The sequence below is a fragment of the Platalea leucorodia genome (assembly GCF_965183815.1).
Source record: "Platalea leucorodia genome assembly, chromosome: 3".
Classification (NCBI taxonomy): Eukaryota; Metazoa; Chordata; class Aves; order Pelecaniformes; family Threskiornithidae; genus Platalea; species Platalea leucorodia.
Window position 1 is genome coordinate 117,754,475 of NC_138825.1, and position 19,264 is coordinate 117,773,738.

General features: G+C 50.5%; 1 protein-coding gene across 1 annotated transcript in view; it reads right to left on the reverse strand.

Moving 5' to 3' along the window:
- Positions 1 to 1,735, reverse strand: part of HS1BP3 (HCLS1 binding protein 3) — a 51,713-nt gene extending 49,978 nt beyond the window's left edge. The window contains exon 1 of the mRNA XM_082308013.1: positions 1,461 to 1,735. Coding sequence (XP_082164139.1) covers positions 1,461 to 1,501 — 41 coding nt within the window. The 5' untranslated portion in view covers positions 1,502 to 1,735. The remainder of the gene's footprint in view (positions 1 to 1,460) is intronic.
- Between the last annotated feature and the right edge of the window lie 17,529 nt (positions 1,736 to 19,264).

Below are 19,264 nucleotides of genomic sequence, written 5' to 3' on the forward strand. Positions count from 1 at the left end.
AAAAACTTGTACAACTCGTTTATTCATTAAAAGAGGGAAAAATATCAGACAAAAATTAGTTAGCAAACATTTTTATTTCTCTGTATAGTCTAATTACAAGTACACAGATCATTATTTATTTATATTACCATAGCAACTAGGAATCCTATTCCCAAAACTAGTATGTATACAGAGTGAAAAAGGTCACAACTATACAGCTATCTTATTTCACAAGCTAGAAAATGTATTCACTTGCTAAAGCCTTAATTCCACACATATATATACATCCAATTTTATCACTGAAAGCATTCCAATATCAGTGGGACAATTTGCAAGTGGTAAAGTCTATTGACTGTAAAATAAATCCAGGTGTTCAGATTTCCATTTCCAAGGCTAAACCTAATATAAAGTCAGTCCTACAAAACACGTCTGTGATTTAAATCAGATACATTTGAGGGTTCAAGGCCAGTGCTCCAAAGGAAGTCAGGCCCTAATATAGCCAAATATTTAAGGATTAAAATAACGGCTTTGAAGTTAATGTGATTGAAATAGTTTCTACTTATGTCCTAGGAGGTAGGTGCAACAGCCAGGATCTGCTGAATCAACACTTCTGTTTCTCGTGTCACATCTAATAGGGAACTGCTTCCACGTGGCCTCAAATATCTCACGGGGGTAAAAAAAAAAAAAAAAAAGAGAGAAATATCTCTATCGTTTCTCTATAAAGACTGCCACAAGCGTTTTCCTCTTGAAGCATTTCTCCTGAGGGTTCATTTGCCACATCTAGGAAAATACAGGTTTGAAAAACTGAACGCAACTGAAAACAGCGCTGCCGCACCCACCCAGGGCATGGTTTCAAGAAGGTGGGAAAACAGAATAAACTCATTTTGCCCACCCCTGGCCTAACTTCCAGCCGGCCGGGCTGCCTGCGGCCCGGTGGACAGGAGGGACAGGCGAACGGGGGTCCGCCGAAGGCGCCGGCGACACCACGCCTCGAAGACACCGGTGCACGCTTCGGGGCGAATTTTAATTCCTTCTGACCCACTTTGAAATACTGGCAAGGAAAATAAGTTTCCGGAGGGCGGGAGCACACGTTGCGTCCCCAGCTGTGTCAATGTGGAAGGGAAACGACGCGAAGTTACCACAGGCGGAAAGGACCAAGCGGCCGGTGTTACACAGGACGGGCCGGATGACAACAGTGGTCTCTCCTGGCTGTGAAATGCCAAAAAACTCGAGGAATCGCAAATATCCGAAGCGTCCTGGGGGCAAACCCACGCCCCAGCAACCCGCCGCCCGCTGCGGCCTCGCCTCCGCTCCGCCACCGCTCTCGGCCTCCCCTCAGCGCCCGCCGCTTCCCCTCAGCGCCCGCCCCGCTCCTTCCCTTCCCTTCCCTTCCCTCCCTTCCCCGGGCGGCGGCCGCCAGCAGCGCCGCGGGATCGGCGGGCAGGGAAGGGAGGGCCGCGGCTCTCTGCCCTCCCCGGTACCTGGTGGTAACCAGCACGGCGGGCCCCGGGCCGTGCTGCATGGCGCGGGGAAGCGGCACCGCTCTGGGATCGGCGGCGACCCGGGAGGAGAGGCCACGTCCGGCTGCCCCGGGGTCCCGCCTCCCTTCCCTCGGGCTGGCAGCGGCCGCCCTGCCGGATGTTGGCCGGCGGGCGGCTTCGGTGCACGACGATCGCTGGGAGGGAAAACGAAAACAACGGCGCGGCTCGTAGTCGGCAGGATTCGAACCTGCGCGGGGAGACCCCAATGGATTTCTAGTCCATCGCCTTAACCACTCGGCCACGACTACTCCGACGGGCGGTTGTGTTGGCGCGGACCCTGCACTAATTCACCCTCCGCTCGCTTGCTATTTTTCTTTACGGGACTTTCCCCAAGCCTCGGTGGCACCCGTGTGCCCTCCTCCTAAGTGGAAACAGCTCGCACGCATCTCTCTGCCTTAAAACAGTCGGCACGACGCTGCTCGACAGCTCAGCTTCAACAAAAACCAGCCCGGCGGCGGGACGCCCCCCCGCGGCCGCCCTTCGCCCTCCGCCGGGGCACAGAGCGCTGCAAACCCCGCAGGCCCTGGCCACAGGGTTGCTCGTTGCTGCTGTTTGCTCCAGCCTTTACTTTGGACAGAGAGCAGCAAGCAGCTGCTGCCGCTGCAGCCCCTCACCGGCACCCACAGCTGGCCTGGGGAGCCCGCCTTCGTTTTCGCACTTCTGGGTGCTTTTTTTTTCTCTATGCTTCTCTGCCCAGGTGTGCAGAGCTTCTGCAGGGAAGCACCGAGAAAACAAATGCTTTGCACCGGGCACAGCTTTCTGCTGTCTGCTGCTCACGCCTTAACAGCAGAAACCTAAGGAGATGCTGGGGAATATTAGAAAAGCAATAGAAACCAGACGCTGCCGCTGCATCAGTGCAGCAGCCCCCGAACAGGCTCTCCACCCCAGTGGGAACGCAGCGGGATCCAGGGGTGCCCCCAGAGAGGAGCAGCCCCTAAAAGAGGACCTGGTGAGTGGATTTGGGCTTTTCATCCTGGAAAGAAACAGCTGGAGGAGTTGGGGATGTGATGGAAGCCTGTAAAAATCAAGACAGACCCAAAGGTGGCAGATACAGAACGATCTGCTGCTGCTTCTGCTGAAACGAGAAGTCTGGAGCATGAAACCCATGAGTCAAAACAAACAAAAAAGGGAGACTTCAAAAGTGGAGTTCCTTCCTAAATCCTGGTTGTTTTGTCTCACTGGCTATTGCCACTGGAAACCTTTTGTTAAGCAGGGTGTAAATACCACCACACGGCTGCAGCCTTCCTGGCACAGGAGTTGGGGTTGCCAGAAGTGCTGCGAGCCACTGGAAAGTGCCTTGGAAACGTTGAATCGTTCTCATGTGGCCTCTGAAGGGTTAAAAAGCTCTGGGCTGGAGTTCCTGAAAGCATAAGTATATCCTAAATAGTTACATGTCTAAATGAATTACTTCTCCAATGGCATTTTTATCCCCAGTTGCCTTCCTGGATAATCCAATTTATGCAGATAGTAACAAGGAGTAAGAAGCGGGCAGTTTGCTGCCTGAGACAGCAAAAATAGAGCAGGACCTGAGCCACGAGCCCCTGTTGAAGCAGTGCTTGTTGCACTCGCTGAGCGGTGTCCGTCCAAATGTTGCTGAGTGCCTGTGAAGATGCTTCAAAAACTGGGGCTTTTCTCCCCAAACAGAAGTGTCCGCTTGGCCCCAGTATGCTGCTGGGCTCTGTCTTTGACCAGGAGAATTCAAATAGGGGCTGCCTATTTATCTGGTTTCTTAGCAAGTCTCATCCTACGTGGCATTTTTATAACTCCACAGCCCGTATCATCAAAAGCATCATGTAGTTGGAAAATAAAACAAATGCCTCAGTGTTGCTAACCTCTGAAGTTGTGGAAAGAATCAGCTGATGTACCCATGAGGTTAGGGTAGGGTCTTTCATCAGGTGGTGACTGTGAGGAGTGAATCTCGGCATAAAAGGTGCACAAAACTCAAACCTGACAGAAGAAAACTGTAATATGCTGGTAGAGCTGTCTGCTGGAGCTGAGCAACGGTCCTGCCTTTTTCAGAAGCAACCTCACAGAATATTTGGAGTTTGATTCCCATGTCGCTTTGCATGCTACAGAGAAAATTTCTTCCATTGGACCCATTATTTTTTTCTTTTTTTCTGGCAGAAAAGAGCACATCGATGAGTGTTGGCCAGACCCTGCGCCCAGGCCATCAGGCCGAGTGGCACTGGCACTCGTTAGTGTAGCTGATCATCAACTGGAAGCCTGCAGGGGAAGGCCTACGGGAGGACGTGCAGCGAATCTGAGAACCAATACCAGTAACAGTCATCACTAATAAAGTTATGATTTCCTACCAATTTTTGGGTTACCCTCAGCTGCTCCTCTCACCTTCATGGGCCTCCCTTGCCTCAGTTCAGTTGTGCATGAGCGAAGGAAAGAGGAAGAAACACTCTGGTTTCAGGGCTCTTTTCTTTGGGACTGCTGGCTCTTTTCCTGCCTCTTAACTCTCCAGTGCTGACTGGTTTGGTAGGTTGCTTGATCCCCCCCCCCCCTTCCTTTCCGGACCCTCAACAAACTGAATCAACATATTCATGCAGTCAGTATTCAGTAACCTAAATTACGCATATCTGCAACATCTCTGTAACAAAACTATTAATGAATTTGCGTAAAATAACTGCCTATATACAATCCCATATTTTTTTACCGCAGATATGTGTGGCACTGTGTTAGAGCCTCAGTGGTTTCTGACTAGATGAGGCAAGGTCAAAGATGACTGCTCCAAGTGGAAGAAGATGCTCAAAGAAAAGGAGGGCAGTCTGATTTCAGTCAAAGGCCTCTAGAAAGTGAAGGAAAAGAATGAATGGGAGACAAGTAATTAAGCTCAGTATGAGGTTGAAGGAGCTTCATTTGTGTTTAAGATGTCTGAACATTGGAAAGTGTCCATATAAGAGGAGCTCTTGCGGACAGGCAGTATCATCCCGAAAACCTAAAATAGTAGCCCCCACAACACAGGGGTAATGGAGAAGGCAGGTCTTAAAGAATTTAAGGAGAGATGCATGTAACTGCTATAGCTAGTATAGATGTTTCATGAGTCAAGTGGCTGTTTCAGTTTTTACCATCACCATCATAAAAAATGTTTTAGCTGTCATTTCACAGAAACAAAAGGAAAATGTGATGAGTTATTCTCAGAATTCAAAACTCAGATACCTAATGTAGGGAAATCCCAATTGCAATACAGTATCCTTTTAAATGTCATGATTTTGGGACACCTTTTGAACATTCTGGTTCAGTAATATGGTTCTGCTGATCCGGGAGCACCCACTCCATAACCACTTTATGGCCTGCGCCCTGAACTGACTTCCATAAAAACCTTCTTGTCACACTGAAGTAGTCTAAGTTGCCACTACATCTAGTGGGTTATTGCCTTGTGCTATGAAACGAGAGCTGTCTTCCCTCAGAGCAACTATGTCCAGCACTGGCAGGGCTCTCGGAGCAGAGGGCTCCTGGAGGCTCAGCAGTGGCTGGTAATGAGTCGATACCATCATTTTTCCCCACCTCTTCATGAAATCCCTTACATGACCAAAAAATGTTTCTCGTCTCCTTCCACAGTACCTATCGGCTTTTCTATCTGCTGACTGCCCACGCAGGAGCAGGTCCTGCAGGTGTTTCCTTCGACACAAGGAGAAGCGCTGAAAGGCCATGTAACGGGGAAGGGTTTGATGTTACCTTGTGCTCCGTGTGTCAGCTCTTCTCCGACGAGGCGTGCATCCCTCGCGACCCTGCACCGCTCCTGCATCAAACCTCTACCCTGCAGGGTCGCAGATCAAGAAGACCCTGCTTTGAACCACCCTCCAAAACCCTGCTCCCAGACACTCAGCCCAGGCCCATGGTGGGTAGCTATTACAGACCCAATGCCTCAGACACCCAGGTGAGGGTGACTTCAGCTCAGGGAGAGCAAACATTAGCTGTTTGCCTCTGGACTAATTTTTCTGTCCACTAGAGAGCACTCAAATACAACCTATAGACCAGGGACGGGTTGCTGATGCTAACTGCAGTCCCCAGCTGTGTCTCACCCTTTTGGGGTCAACTGCCCAGCTCCTGTCTGGCACCATTTACTTGCAGAGGCAATCCCACTGACTCCAGTCTAACCCTTGGCTTATGCTCAAAACCTGGCTGTGGGACCAGTTACACTGGGATTTTCTACAGAGCTGAAGCCAGTCAGTGGTATGACCACGTCTGCAGTTCAGGCTGATGTTTGCATTTACTTTTTATACAGAGTTTTACGCCCAATAGCTAAACTAAGAGCCTTGCACTGATACATAGCCCAGAGGAGTTTTCTCAGCCACCTGCCTCAGCATGAAGAGGGTTGTAGGGGACCAAGTGGGAGTGGGATGAAAAAGGGGGAGAGGAAAGAAATGTTAAAGGTTAGAAATGAGCAGCCTACAGCTCCTGTTCTCTGTGACCTCTCCCTGCATTAGCACAGGGCTTTTCTGCCAGAGAATAGATCGTTTGCCATCCACCGGCCCGGAGCAGGACAGGCAAGGAAATACAGGGAGAAATGATGGAGATGTAGCAACCATCCCCCTCCCCAGTGCTCAGAAAGGGGCACAAACACATTTGCTCTCCTTTGCCAGATGTGACTCAAAAGCTCTCCCCTTGTCCCTCCCTGTGGCAACCTAAAACGTGTGAAAGAAGTTTGCAAGGACTTGGGCAAGCTCAGATGGCTTGGTGGCTGGCAGGGGGCTGCAGAGCTTATGATCTGACACCTGTGAGATAGCCAGGTCCTCTGCAGAGCTTGTGGTCTAATGCCTGTGAGATAACTGACTACCAGGTCCTGGCCTCCTTGGGGAACGGCTTGGTGCCAAATTGGGGACCTGTTTGGTGAGCAGGGAATGGGAAACGAGGAGTGCGTTGGAGGGCAGCTGTAGCAGAGACCCCAGACCTGAGAGGTGAAGGGAATGGTCCTCCCTGTCCCTTCAGCCCTGGCTGGGACATGGAAAAAAAGGGTTTGCACCAGGTAGCCTTTTGCCACATGTGCTGGAGGACTGCCCACCGGCCATCTTCTGCAGGCCATGAGTTCCCACAAAGGATTAAAGTGAGGAAGAAAAACCTCCCAAAGCCTGTTAAAATATTGAGGGATTTGTGGCTGGGGTCTGTTCATTCAGTTCGATGCAAACGGACTGCAGCCCTACGGCTTAATCCCTCTCTGTTCCCCATGAGGGGATGGGGGGTCTCCATCAGGGCCAAGGTGTGACCCCATGAACTCGTCCCAGGGTCACGTCTGTCTCCTGGCCACCGAGCAGGGACCAGCTCTCACAGCACTGCATCCCTGCCTGGGTGTGATTCTTGGCAGCTCCTGGGCTTGCTTTTCATCTCCCCCAAGACAGCAGGCGAACAACAGTGAGCTTATAAGCCCAGGGGGAATCATCCACCAATTTTTGAATCCCTGGCAGAGGACTCTGCCTGTAATCATGGCAGAATGAGGAGAAATAAGAGCCCTGTTTAGGGTATACTAAATAAAATGGGGGGGGAGGAGCAAGGGCAGAGGAACATATTTAAAAACAAAATAAATTTGCTATGAAAACACAGTTTAAAAGCTGAACATGAAACTTTTTTCAGCCTCGATTCATATTGGAAGAAATACAATATTATTTAATTACTGAAAAGGCTGCACTAGGGTAACAGGATTCCAGTGAGATGACCAGTCACTTTATCACTCCTACCACTATTTGTTTTCAGATGACAATTACAAAACCCAGATGTGAACCACTAGGAGATTTTAAATTAGGACTGGGCTTCTCTGTGAGTTTCAAAGGTAGCCAGAATGGTAGATTTAAAGTTCACTCTTGTTATATGATGTGGTAAGATTGTTGATAGCCTGTCAAGGCAGCCTTTTAATCTACACACCTCCTAAACTCAAGATAGATTTATTCTGGGGAGAAGGGAGGAGAGTTATATAGCTGTTCTTCATTATGCCTCATGCCCCCCCCCCCTTAAAACAGTTAACCTGTAATATGATGAGCCACATGTCAGGAATAATCTAGTAGAAACCATAGGTAATCCCTGCTGAAAGATAAACCTTGCTCTTGACCTGCTGCAGCCCTGGAATTAAAATTCCACCTCTCTTAAATTTGGGGGTCCTAGGTAAATCATGGATAAATTTCATGGTAGCCAGTGAGGAAGAAAAGATGAGATTTCCTGGTTTGCCCCAGTTTAATAAAACCAAGCCTTAAAATACAGAAAATAGTCTCTATTATTCAGAAATCACATCTACAGTAGATAGATACAGTAGACTTTATTTTTTTCCAAAGAAAGGATAGTTTTTTGGGAGGTTGACTCTGTACATAGGTGCAATGAGAAGAGTATTTCCCCAGATCAAGGAAAGGTGAAGGAACAGTCAGTAATTGCACAAGTTTCCAGGTAGACTTCCAAATATATCACCAAGTTTTTCAAGTACACCTTCACCGCACACCTGACCTAAGCTCTTGCCAAGGACTTTACCTTGGTTTCCCTCACTCCTACCAAAAAAGCTCTGGAGGTGTTTATCTCCATGTTAATTTATTTAGTTGGAGATAAACAAGAGCCCAAGGTCTGCTTGGCCTTGGTGCTGACTCCTGGTTGCTCTTTACCTGTGTGAAGTGTGGAGATGACTCCCTTTATGAAGATCCTGCCTGCAGGAGTAAGAAAAGGCTGAGGTTTGTGGAGATGCAGGCTCCTCTGCTAAACTACCCATCGCAGCACAGTTCGAGGCAGTCAGGTTAGACCCGGCCAGCTTTTGTTCCTGGATTTCTTTTTAAAATTAGGAAACTTTTCAGGGACATTGTTGGAACAATTCCTCCGTTTTATGAGTGATTCTGGACCTGACTGAAATTCTCCCAAGTGGAAAAATTTCAACTTTCTGAATTAGCAAGAAAAAGAGAAGGGGCTGGGAGGCGAGAGGGTGTTGGTATGTTATTCTTCAGCATCTCTTCCTAAAAAAAGAAGGTGTGTGCAATTGCTCTGTCTGTCACTCCACATGCCTGCCAGTCTAACTGTCTGCTCCCCACCTAATAACATTGTAATAACCCACTGGCCAATTTTAACCAAATACAACAGAAGAGGAGATGGCTGGACAACTTTCAGCTCCTCCAACTATTGTAAAAACCTGGCAGCTCAATAGGTGAGAGGCCGGCATTTGCGTCCGTCTAAGGGAAAGACTGAAGCATAAGCTCAGCAGATACCTGTTTGATTTGGCTTGCCAGTAGGCCAGTCGCTTCTTGTGTGCCTCCAGTGTGGGATGGAAGTATACGGGAAGTACAATACAGATTTTTTTTTTGGTAAACTGAGTTGCATTAGTTCTGCTGCTCTGTTTTCAATTCAACATAACTAATTTGGCAGATGATATGAGAGAGAAATTACAATGACCCAACCATTTCTTGGTGACAGCAAGCCAGGCTAGAGTTACCCAATTGTCCAAGGAGATCTGTAAGTATGCCTCTGTCTCATAGCGCGACCAGTACAACCCGTCTCGTCATCCGGTTGTTCGTACACAGCCGTAGTAGGAAGGTGACCATCTTTCCAGGTCAATGCTGTTTAATCCAGGAGCTGAGTTTTGCTCACAGATGTTTTACAACAAACATTTTAAGTCAGATGCTCTGACTCTTACTTAGAAAGTGGCTGGCAGTCAGACTCTGGGTTTCATCAGGTCATGGACATGGGCTTCTGAAATCTGTGTTTTTTAATGAGGATATTAGTTGTTGCAATTGTAAAGGTGTTATAAAGCAGGAACAGTTTGCCTATCCAGTTACACACAGTGAGATTATTCTTGTTTAAAATTAGATTTTGACCTGCTCAGCATCTTCCTCTGTGCTGATCTGGTAGACTGGCTTTGCAGCCAGTGGAGAAAAGGGTGTTTCTGGGACACATTTCTGGGAGGACTGGGAACTGTTTCAGGTGCTCACTTCAAGATATGATGACTTGTGCCCTAAAAGTGCCTACTTTTCTCCAGTGTCTGTAGGGGTAATGTAGCAACAGGCTTAGGTGTTCAGGTCTCGGTTCAGCTGTTCAGCTATGGTTTAGTGCCATTGAAGAGACCTTGGTGTATCCCACATGGCCCCCAGCTGCTGCCTGGAGGGCTGCAGGTCTCATGTCGGTCTTGTGCTGTGTCTGCATCTCCAGGCAGATGTCTTGGATCTCTGGTACATCTCAATTTACAGTGTCTGTATGTAGGCAATGGAATGAGGCCTAAATGGTTGAAATGCGTGACTTTAGAAGCAGGTGTCACCACGTTGGTGCCCTCATGAGCATTAAATATGTATGTACTTATTTCAGTAACAGAAAAGCAAGTCAGTATGGTCTCTGGAGCCAAAACAGTGGTACAGCTGATGCTTGTCTAGCAAACCTCACATTTACGTTGTAGATCAAGTGAAATGAATCCACTCTAAATGCTTCCTTATCACACTCCTCCAAAACAGTAACTACTAAAATGATACTATATGGGTGTTGGAGATTTTATAGAAACAGATGATTGTCCTTCAGAAAGACAGAGGAAAATACAGCTCTAGAGATAGATGTAGCCATTTATGGTACAATGGTGTAGCACTCACTTTGGATATTTTTCTCATGAGTCAAGTTTTCAGCTTTCTAATGCAAGAAAAAGCAACCACCACCTGGTGAGAGAAACAGTGAGACTGAGGAGAATGGAAATGAAGCCTCATTGAGAGGCCACATTGTTCTAGATGGTCCTAGAACGAGCTGTATCTTTTCCCTCTTCATATGACTGGAGCCTCTGCTGAAATCGGTCACTCAGGTGGTCAAAGCTACAGTTACAGAACCAGAACGATAAATGCTACCCAAGCATTACACAGTCAAGTGAATTGGTCTGGGCTGTGCTGAGCTGGGGCATAGAAAGGGAGACCCAGGAATCGTGGAAAAACTGATTGCATGGAAGGTGCTCTTCCTTCCCAAGACTCCATCAAGAACGTTCATACCAACCTGTGCAAGGTTGGAAATACGCCTGTAGTTTCCTTAATCCTTTGCCCAAGCTGCCTGCAAGAGCAGGCAGGGACTCGTTACTACAGAGAGGGAAAAGCTAAGATGCAAGGGAGTGTGGCTGTCCCAAGGTCCCAGCCAGCGCTGGCTTAGGTCCGTCTCTAGGGTAGTGCTCTTCATTGCTCTCGCTGCCAACTTCTCAGCTCCCCACCAAATACCAAGAGTCTGCACCTTTCTTTCTTCGAAACAAAAGCCACCGTTAGTTGAGTAGCACCCCAACCTTGCTGGAATAAGTTTTTGAAGGAATGAAGGCAAGACTACAGACAATTTTGGCAATGAGCTAGGTTTCCAACACACAAGCCCATCAGCTACCCTGCCCTGGTTTCCAGGGTCTCCAGTGCTTCGTTTACACAAGTGAATTAAATGATGCCAGGGAGCAATGTCATATTGTTAAAAGGATCCCTGGCATGTTTTCAGCCTAGGGCTCTGCTGACCAGTTCCTGGGGACAGTTCAGTTGTTAACACAGGCCAGGGACCACTCTCAACCGACAGCTTGTACACGGCCATCAGCCTTGGAGGCTAGGCAAGTTTAGTCATTTGGACATGGGCTGATCCACAGCAACTGACCTTGGTGCCAAAGAGTGGTCCTACAAACATTTAATTTACCTGTGTAGATGTAGCCTAAGTGGCTAGCTCTACTTGCACAATTATGTCCACATGGAGAGCTCATGGGATGAGACTTTACATTCACAACCTGTCTTATGAATACTGTATCCACAAGTCATCACTGTACAGAGGAAAAAACTACTGAGAAGATTCAGAGCTGGGTTCACTTGCAGCTTCCATATCACTAAATCATCAAGGCCCAGGAAAACCTTTAACTGTCCTTGTGCCTTTGGCTCTTATTAAAACTGTCAGCTCAGACTTAATCCGCGCTGCAGGGTGAGGCCCTGCAGAAAGGATAGAGGCAGAATTTAACACCTCATTGTTCCAAGTGCAAAGTGCTTGTTAGCAAACCAGCAGCTGCCTGCTGGACAATCATTTCATTTCATACAGGAGCATATCAAATCATTTTCAGCTGCACTTTTCTTCTGGATGCAGAGTGAGGAGCCCAAAATGGCATATTTTGACTTACTGACCTGGTGGGATCAGTGTATGAACCACAGAAATAGGCAGAGCTGCCCATACACTGCCAAAGTGACCCACACACAGTGGTGTGCTCTTCAAGGATTGCTTCAATATTGGAAAGTCCCATCTTATATATTTTTTCCTACTAAATTCTGATGATCATCTCATAAGGGAATGTGCTTTGCTCAGGTGCTAAAATAGGCACCTGGGGTCTCTCTGCAGGCTGCAGGGCACCCAAGACATCCACATGGTGCTGGTAGATGAGGCAGAAAGTGCAGGACAGACCCACTCTTTTCTGAGGCAGCAACTGGAGGTCCAGATGTCTCAGGTGGCACCAGATGCTCACATTTAAGCATCTGAGATGGTCTCAGGTGCTTGAACCTGCACGTGAGTGTTTGGGTAGGTAGGAACAGGCAGGCGGGCATGTTGCCTGCATTAAATATTAAAGGCAGAAACATAGGTTACCTAAATACTAACATCAGCACAGTCCATACCAACTTGCAGTCTCTGCGAAAAGCTGTAGATAGATAGGCAGCTGTGAACACATGCCACTGTAACGTATGAGGAAAGCAAGGTCGTTGCTAACAGGGCATTTGACATCCCACCCACTAACGTGTATCGGTGACTTTGTCCACGCAGCTGTCACTGCCCAGGGGCCTGCCTTTAACTTTCGTGAGAGCACTAAATACATTTGCAGGGAATGCAGGATTTAATACATTGCATATATCTCCTTTTAATAAATCTATCTAGGTGAAGATATGCGGGCAAAAAACTTGTTTTGACGTATGCAAAGGACCCTTAAGCGAGATGTGTTTTGCTCATTTTATTAAATTGAGGGCTCTTTGAGACAGAGTTGGAGCAATGCAAAATAAGCTGGAGCTTCACCTGACACACCTATAGTAAAAGCTCTGTAACAGCTGATCCTGCAGCTCTTACACTCAGAAGTCCCTCTGACAGCATGGCACAAAGAAAAATGAGATGTGCCCACATAATGTATTCCTGTCCGCAGCCAATTTTCCATCTCCCTCTGTTGTATACGGCACTTACTTGTACTGGGCTGCTTTACATATGTTTCACAGCCTAAGGGGAGAGAAACCAGAGTGAGTGTCTTCCAGGCTGCTGGTGCTTTCCCCGTTCCATCTGTGCCTCGGGAGCCCTGGCACGGAGGCCTGCTGCTGTAAATCCCGCCACCGGGAGATGGTGCTCCTGCCCTGGGAGTGATCCCTCCCTGCCGGCCCCGGCGCTCCCCGGTACCCAGCTTGCTGCTGATGCTCGGGCCCGCTGCAGCCTCTGCTGAGGTGGCTCTGGATGGCCCTGTGGGACGGTTTCTTCTCCTCTGAGCTTCTCCTGCTACTCAACAGCTGAAGGAGAAAGAGACCCAGGGCACGAAATGTCTACAAAAACGGTTGGAAAAGGCAACCTGGAAAAGGAGAGAACAAATTGTGGGGTTAAAATACAGAACTGGACAGGAGGCCAGAAGATACGGTGGTGGTAAAAAGTGGTTTATGAGCTGCTTGGTTTGCTCCATGGTCTATGCTAGTCTCTCTGGCGCCTTTTAAGTGAGAGGCATCTTTCTCAATTTTCAGGTGCCCAGTCCAAATCACCCACGTCACCACCGTCGTGGAAGGACATACTGCCCTGGCAAGACAGTCAGAGAGACATAGTCTTTGAGAGAAGTGATCCAGGCCATGCAAAGTTGCAATCAAACAGGACTTTGGACCACATCCTTTCCCCACTCAGACACCCACCTTCCTCCACACCTCCTCCTCCTCCTCGAAGCCCAGCACAGCAGCAGGCACAGAGGAGTGAAGGGAGGAGGACCGGGCTGAAGCAGAGGGGGTGGCAGGTCTGCTCTGGCCCTCTGCGTGCCTCAGCTGACCCCCGTGGCTTGTTGGCCTTCCCAGAGTAACTGTCAAGGACACCAAAGCTGACATCTCCAACTGGGTACCTTGTGTTGTAGCTGCACTTAGGTAGGGTGGATCCACCTGTTGATTCCTGCTCAAGGTGATGTTCCCAAAAGAGAGGGAGAAATCAGTTCTTGGGGACAGGACTTTCTTTGCCAGACCCCTCTCACCATGGACAACTATTGGGCTGAACTTAAGGATTTCAGAGTGTATCTCTGTTTGGCTGGTCTACAGCAGAAAATAAAAGCATGGGATTAAGAGCATTGAAGTGAATGAGAGAGCACAAGTAGCTGTCTGGCAAGGAACAAACGATATCCAAGGATGGGAAGATAACTTGGGGGGGGGGGGGGGAGGGGAAACCACCTTCCTCCCATGTTCATAATGGTGAACACCTGTGTCCAGAAAGTTAGGAGTGAGCCAGAACTGGGGTTATTGGTCAGACTTTGCATTGGGATAGAGAGCAAAGGACTCGGTTTTGGTATGGAGAAATTCTCTGTCTCAAGTGGCAGAGAAGTAAGAATAACATGAGAGCTGTGAGCCGCGCTGGCTGGGGAGGGATGGGGAGAGGGCCGAGAAGGGGTCTCCTGGGAATAGCTGGGAAGTGGAAGGATTGGGGTGAAGTAGTGTGTGCAATGGTCCCTTTCTTATGCTCCCTTGGGTGCCTGCTGGCAGACACTGTCCCAGCTGGGTCTCCCCTTTGGGACTGGCTGATACCTCCAGGTCTGAGGAGCCTTCGCTAAGTGGCTGGGGGCTGAAGGACAAGAAGTTGGGGAGAAACGCAATAGTCTGGGAGACAGATGAGAGAAAAAAGGGCCTGAGTGGAGGTCAAATGCTGAAATGTGTAAAAATAAGGAAGCATGGAGCAGAGCTTGCGGAGAGCTGTAGAAGAGCACTTCCCCTGGTGACATCTCACATGGACAGCCAGGGCTGCAGAGGCAGATGAGGCCTTTCTGCACGGGAAGACCAAAACCTCTGTAACAGCTGTCTCAGCTGGGCTCTTCGGTTAACACTGTAGGGCGTACAGCTCTCCTTCCAGCAACTATTAATGGGAGAAAGGTGATTAGTTAGACTGAGACAGAAGCCAAAATGAAGCAAGGTGAATCCCACCCCCGCTGACCAGACGCTAGCCTGGACTACCGCCATAAGGCCACTTGGAGCGAGTCATCGCCCTGATTTGGCATCTGTGGCTTGGTGCATTGACAAATTACCTGCTGACTCTGCTCTTTTCAAAAAGCAAACAGGCTTTTTTAAAAATTGACTGAGCACTCAGCTGTGTTTTGACTTGCTATCTTCAGGTGCCTTATGCCAGACCCTGTCGACCAGATGCTGAATAGGACAATTTTCCCCGAGGGGAATGGAAAGTCTAATTCAAGAAGCTTTTATGTTTCCAGGAGGGTTGAACTCTCAGCAAAGCATTTCCATAAGTCTCCTGTCCCTTAGCTAGAGTACAACGTTCAAATAGAAAGTGATGTGGGAGAAGTATAGCTTTAGACATCCAGATTGCGGTGATGTAAGGTCTCCGGGCCTGAAGGAAAGCAGCCCTACGGATCTTTGAATCCATTTGATGTTTCATGCATGGAGTCTGTACCTTGATTTCTCTTATCTTCCCTGGCTATCCCCGTGCAGACAATCAAGAGGAATTCAGCTTGGCTTCAGTTTAAGTAAGTTTTGGAAGGATTTGCTGGAAGATTTGGAAAGAATATGATGCTGTTGCTTGGTTACTTGCTGAGCTGGCCTTGCCGTCACTTGTAGCCATCTCTCTAGAAGATGTTTGTTAAGTGAAGCCACAAGAGGCTTCTTGTGTGGTCACTACATGAAAACATATTCTTCCAAATAACCACTAGCATCAATGTTGTGACTGTTCTGAACTTGCTCAAGACTTGCAAATTTGGTTGAGCCTCACTGGCTTGGCTGATGGAAACAGCCACAAACACCTCCAATTTTGAAGCTTGGAGGGGATTTGTCACCGCAGTTTACTTCTGTTCCATCAAAAAGTGCTGATGACAGGAGAGGTGAACACCTGTGGACGTACAGGGCTCTGGGAACATGGCTATGACGCCAGGTACATGGTTATTGCTTGAGGATTTCCTTTCTGCCTCAGTTTCCTCCTTTGAGAAGTGGTTTTCCACAGCTGGTGGGGTTCTGGTTAAATCAAATACCCCTTCTTTCCTTTGCTGAAGAGCATCTGTAGGACAGCCCCTCTCTGGCAGGGCCAGAGTCCCAGGCTGGGACCTTGCTGACAGTTGCAAAAGAGGATGCAGCCGTGGCAGGCGAGTCCAGCCTGCCCAGGACTCAACCCCACGCAGGGAAATGAATCAGTGCTCCACAGGCAAAGGTCCCCAGCCATCATGGACAACGCAGGAGGGCAGGCAGGGCAGTGCTGGGGACCAAGAGAGGGAGAAGCAGGAGGGAGACTGCAATGGAGGGGACAAGCCCAAGCATCAGCCAGGCAGGAACGATTCCTTCCTGATCCCGAAGGAATCAGCATCCCCAAAATGGTCCCAGTAAAAAAACAGGTTTTGTGAGCTGACTGCTCCCTTCTTTCCAAAAACCCGCCCAGAAAGGCCTGTTGGTGAAGGAAGGAAGAGACCGTGGTGGGACATAGAATCATAGAATCATAGAATTGTCATGGTTGGAAAAGACCCTTAAGATCATCGAGTCCAACCGTTAACCTAACACTGCCAAGTAACATGATGTGAGCTGTTAAGGTACAGGGGTCAGGATCCCTCCTGGGCATACAGCCGTTGGCTTCATGTTATTCAGGACAGGCTCTTAGGGAAGAATTAGAGGCAAATGTGACCCTTTATCTTCATCTCAGGTTCTGGCAGACTTCTGGTTCATTTAAGACTTGGTGAACAGGGTGATGGGACAGTCTCAGAACCGTGTTTTTCTGTCTGTGCTGGAGGGACCCGGAGGATTTGTAAGTGTAAGAGCAAAGAGAGGTGGAGCAAGTGAGCAGGGCCACAGCCAGTGTCACCGCATTGGTTGAGGGCCACCATGGGCAGGAGCACATCGCTGTACCCACAGCAATGGGGAGTGCCCTCAAGAGGAACAAGTCTATTTGCTGGTGAAGTCAACGGACATAAAATCTCCCTTGGTTATATGGGTGTTTTTTCTGTATAAACTTGCTAATTGAGTTGTAAAATAAAACTGCAGCCTTTCCTCTCCAATTTCTGCTGCTGCAGCAGCGTGCTAATTTGGTTTTGGAAGGGGGCTGGTAGAAAGTGGCTCTTTGCCAGCGTGAAATTATGCGCAAAAGGTTTGCACTGGGAGAGAAAGGAGCCCGTCCTCGGAGCGGGGAAGGGCTGGGGGCAGGAGCTGCCGCGCCGCTGCGCAGGGCTGGGGCAGCTTGGGAAGGTCCTGCAGCTGGGCTGGGCTGGGCTGATGGAAATTCAAGAAAGCCCAAAAGGGTTTAGATGAAGCTGCGATGGAGAACAGATGGGAAACTCTGGGCTTGTGCACCTCGATAGACGCTGTGCGGTTGAGAGGATGGGCTGAGGGATTTCACGTCTCCCCTCCGGCACAGCCAGGCAGGATTTGCTTCTTGGGTCTGCGTACCCATGTGCGTGTGCACACCAGCTGGTGCGGGCATGTGCGCCTGGGGCGTGCAGACGTGTGTGTACGTGTCGCTCGGGGTTGCGTGGGTATGTGCGTGCCCGTGTTTGGGTCCCCATACAGACGGTGAGGACAGGGATCTGGCTCTCATCACCCAGCAGCACACGGCTCTGCTGCAGGGGCGGCTGTGCGCGGGGACGAGGACGGTGTGGTGCGAACTGCCGTGCAGGAACCTATCGCTCAGCTGTGCCGGCTTGCACCAAGCAGGGATTTGGCCCTGCTGCCCACACTGGGGGCTGAGAAGAGGACTGGTCTGGGGGTGAAAAAGCTGGGGGGAAAGGAAAACCAGAGGGCACAGCCTGGCTGTCTGTTGCATCAATGTAATTTTAATTTTTTAAAAGATATACAGAAAAAATGCAGTGAGAGTTCCAGTCCCTGGGAATCTGGAGAAGCCTGGGGTTCCTCACGTGTGGCAGGTACACACACCCCAACACGCAGGAGGATCTACAGACCCGGGTGGCCCAGGGCAGGGCCTGCACTCACCAGTCTTGAACCTGTCACTGTTTCCCATGAAAGCTGCTGCGTGAGAGGAACCCAGGTGGGATGCTCCAGAAACCACTGCAAGAAGCCCAGAGGTTTATGGATAGACTTGTCTGCCCATTTTCTAAAGCTCGGCAGTCCTTCCCATCACCTCATCCTTCCATCCTTCTGCTCACCCTTTTGGTCCCTTCCCTGGGCAGCACTGGGAGGGGAGCGCTGCTGTGCCCCGCAGTGGGGGCATCAGGACCACAGTCCGTGGGTCTGGGGCCGCTGGTGGAGGTGGGATTGAGAGGTGCAGGGCAGGACAATGCTTTTCAGCCTTCCCATCTTTGGGAAGGGCTGCCCTGAGCACTCAGCCCTGCTGCTGCCTGCTCCGGTGCTGTGAGGGCACCCGACCGGGATGCCAGCACCCTGCCCCGGCAGGGAGCCGGGCATCAGGGGGTGGAAGGTCTTGTCGGATGCTCCCGGTGGTCCCAAATTGCTGGGTGGGTGGTGCTAAGGGTACAAGGCCCCGTGCAGACCGTGCAAAGCGTGCAAACGCTGTGCAAGGCATGCAAACACCACGCAAAGGCCGTGCAGGTGCCATGTGAACCGTGCAAGGTGTGCAAACGGCTGCGGGCCCGGCCATCCCGCACCGCGTAGGACAGGGATGTCTCGGGACGTCGTCACGGGAGCTGCCTCTGTTGCTTTGTGCTATGTGTGCGCTATGTGTACGTACCGAGCAAATCCTCTGGTTGGGATTAGAAACCAGCTCACGATACTGTGACAAAGCACCTGTAAAATTACAGCAGAAAGAAATCTGCGAGGCTGCAGTGACAAACGCTCGTGAGAAGCGATTGTTTGGGGGGGGAGAGGGAAAAAAAAGCCGTGTTTGTTTTGGCGAAACACCTACATTCCTTCAAATAAATCATCGCAGCACTTGTTTTTGTATTTGCAGAGAAATCACAACAGACATAACCAGGGACTTAAGAGACTTGAAATAACATCCTAGTAAATACCCCGCTTTGTTATTTTAATCGAGACCCAAGGAAACATCTGAATTTTACCAAGGAAACCCTTGGTAAGGGAAAACATCATCCCGCAGCCCGGCCGGGGCTTTGTTTTGCTGCGGTGCCGGTCTCCCGAGGCGGAATTACCGGGGCCGATGGAGGCGCGGAGCGGCGCGGAGCAGCGCGGAGCCCGGCCCCTCCTCCGGCGGCTCCGCGCTCCCCCGGCCCGGCCCGGTGCCACCCCCGCGGGCACAGCGGGGCCCTCCACCGGCGGGGCGGCGGGGTGGCGCCCCCCTCAATGCGGCGGGGTGTCCCCCGCCATACGGGGCCCGTCCAAGGCGCGGGGTGGCGGCTCCTCCCTCCGAAACAGGGGCTGCCCCGTGCCCCGAGGAGGGGGGGCGCGGGGGGGTCCCGGGGAGGGGGGGTCCCGGGAGGGGGGGGATCCTGGGAAGGTGGGGTCCCGGGGGGGGGGGTTGCCCGGGGGGGGGGGGTCCCCACCTGCCGGCGGAGGCGGGGCGGGGGCCGGGGCGCGGGCGGCGCTTCGGCGGGGGGCGGGCGGCCGGCAGGGGGCGCCGCGGCGGCGGCGGGCGGCGGCGGCGGCCGCGGCGGCGGCGGCGGCGGCGGCGGGCGAAGACGATGTTCAAAAGCGGGCGGGGAGCGGCGGCGGCAGCAGCAGAGCGCCCAGCGCCGGGCCGCCGCC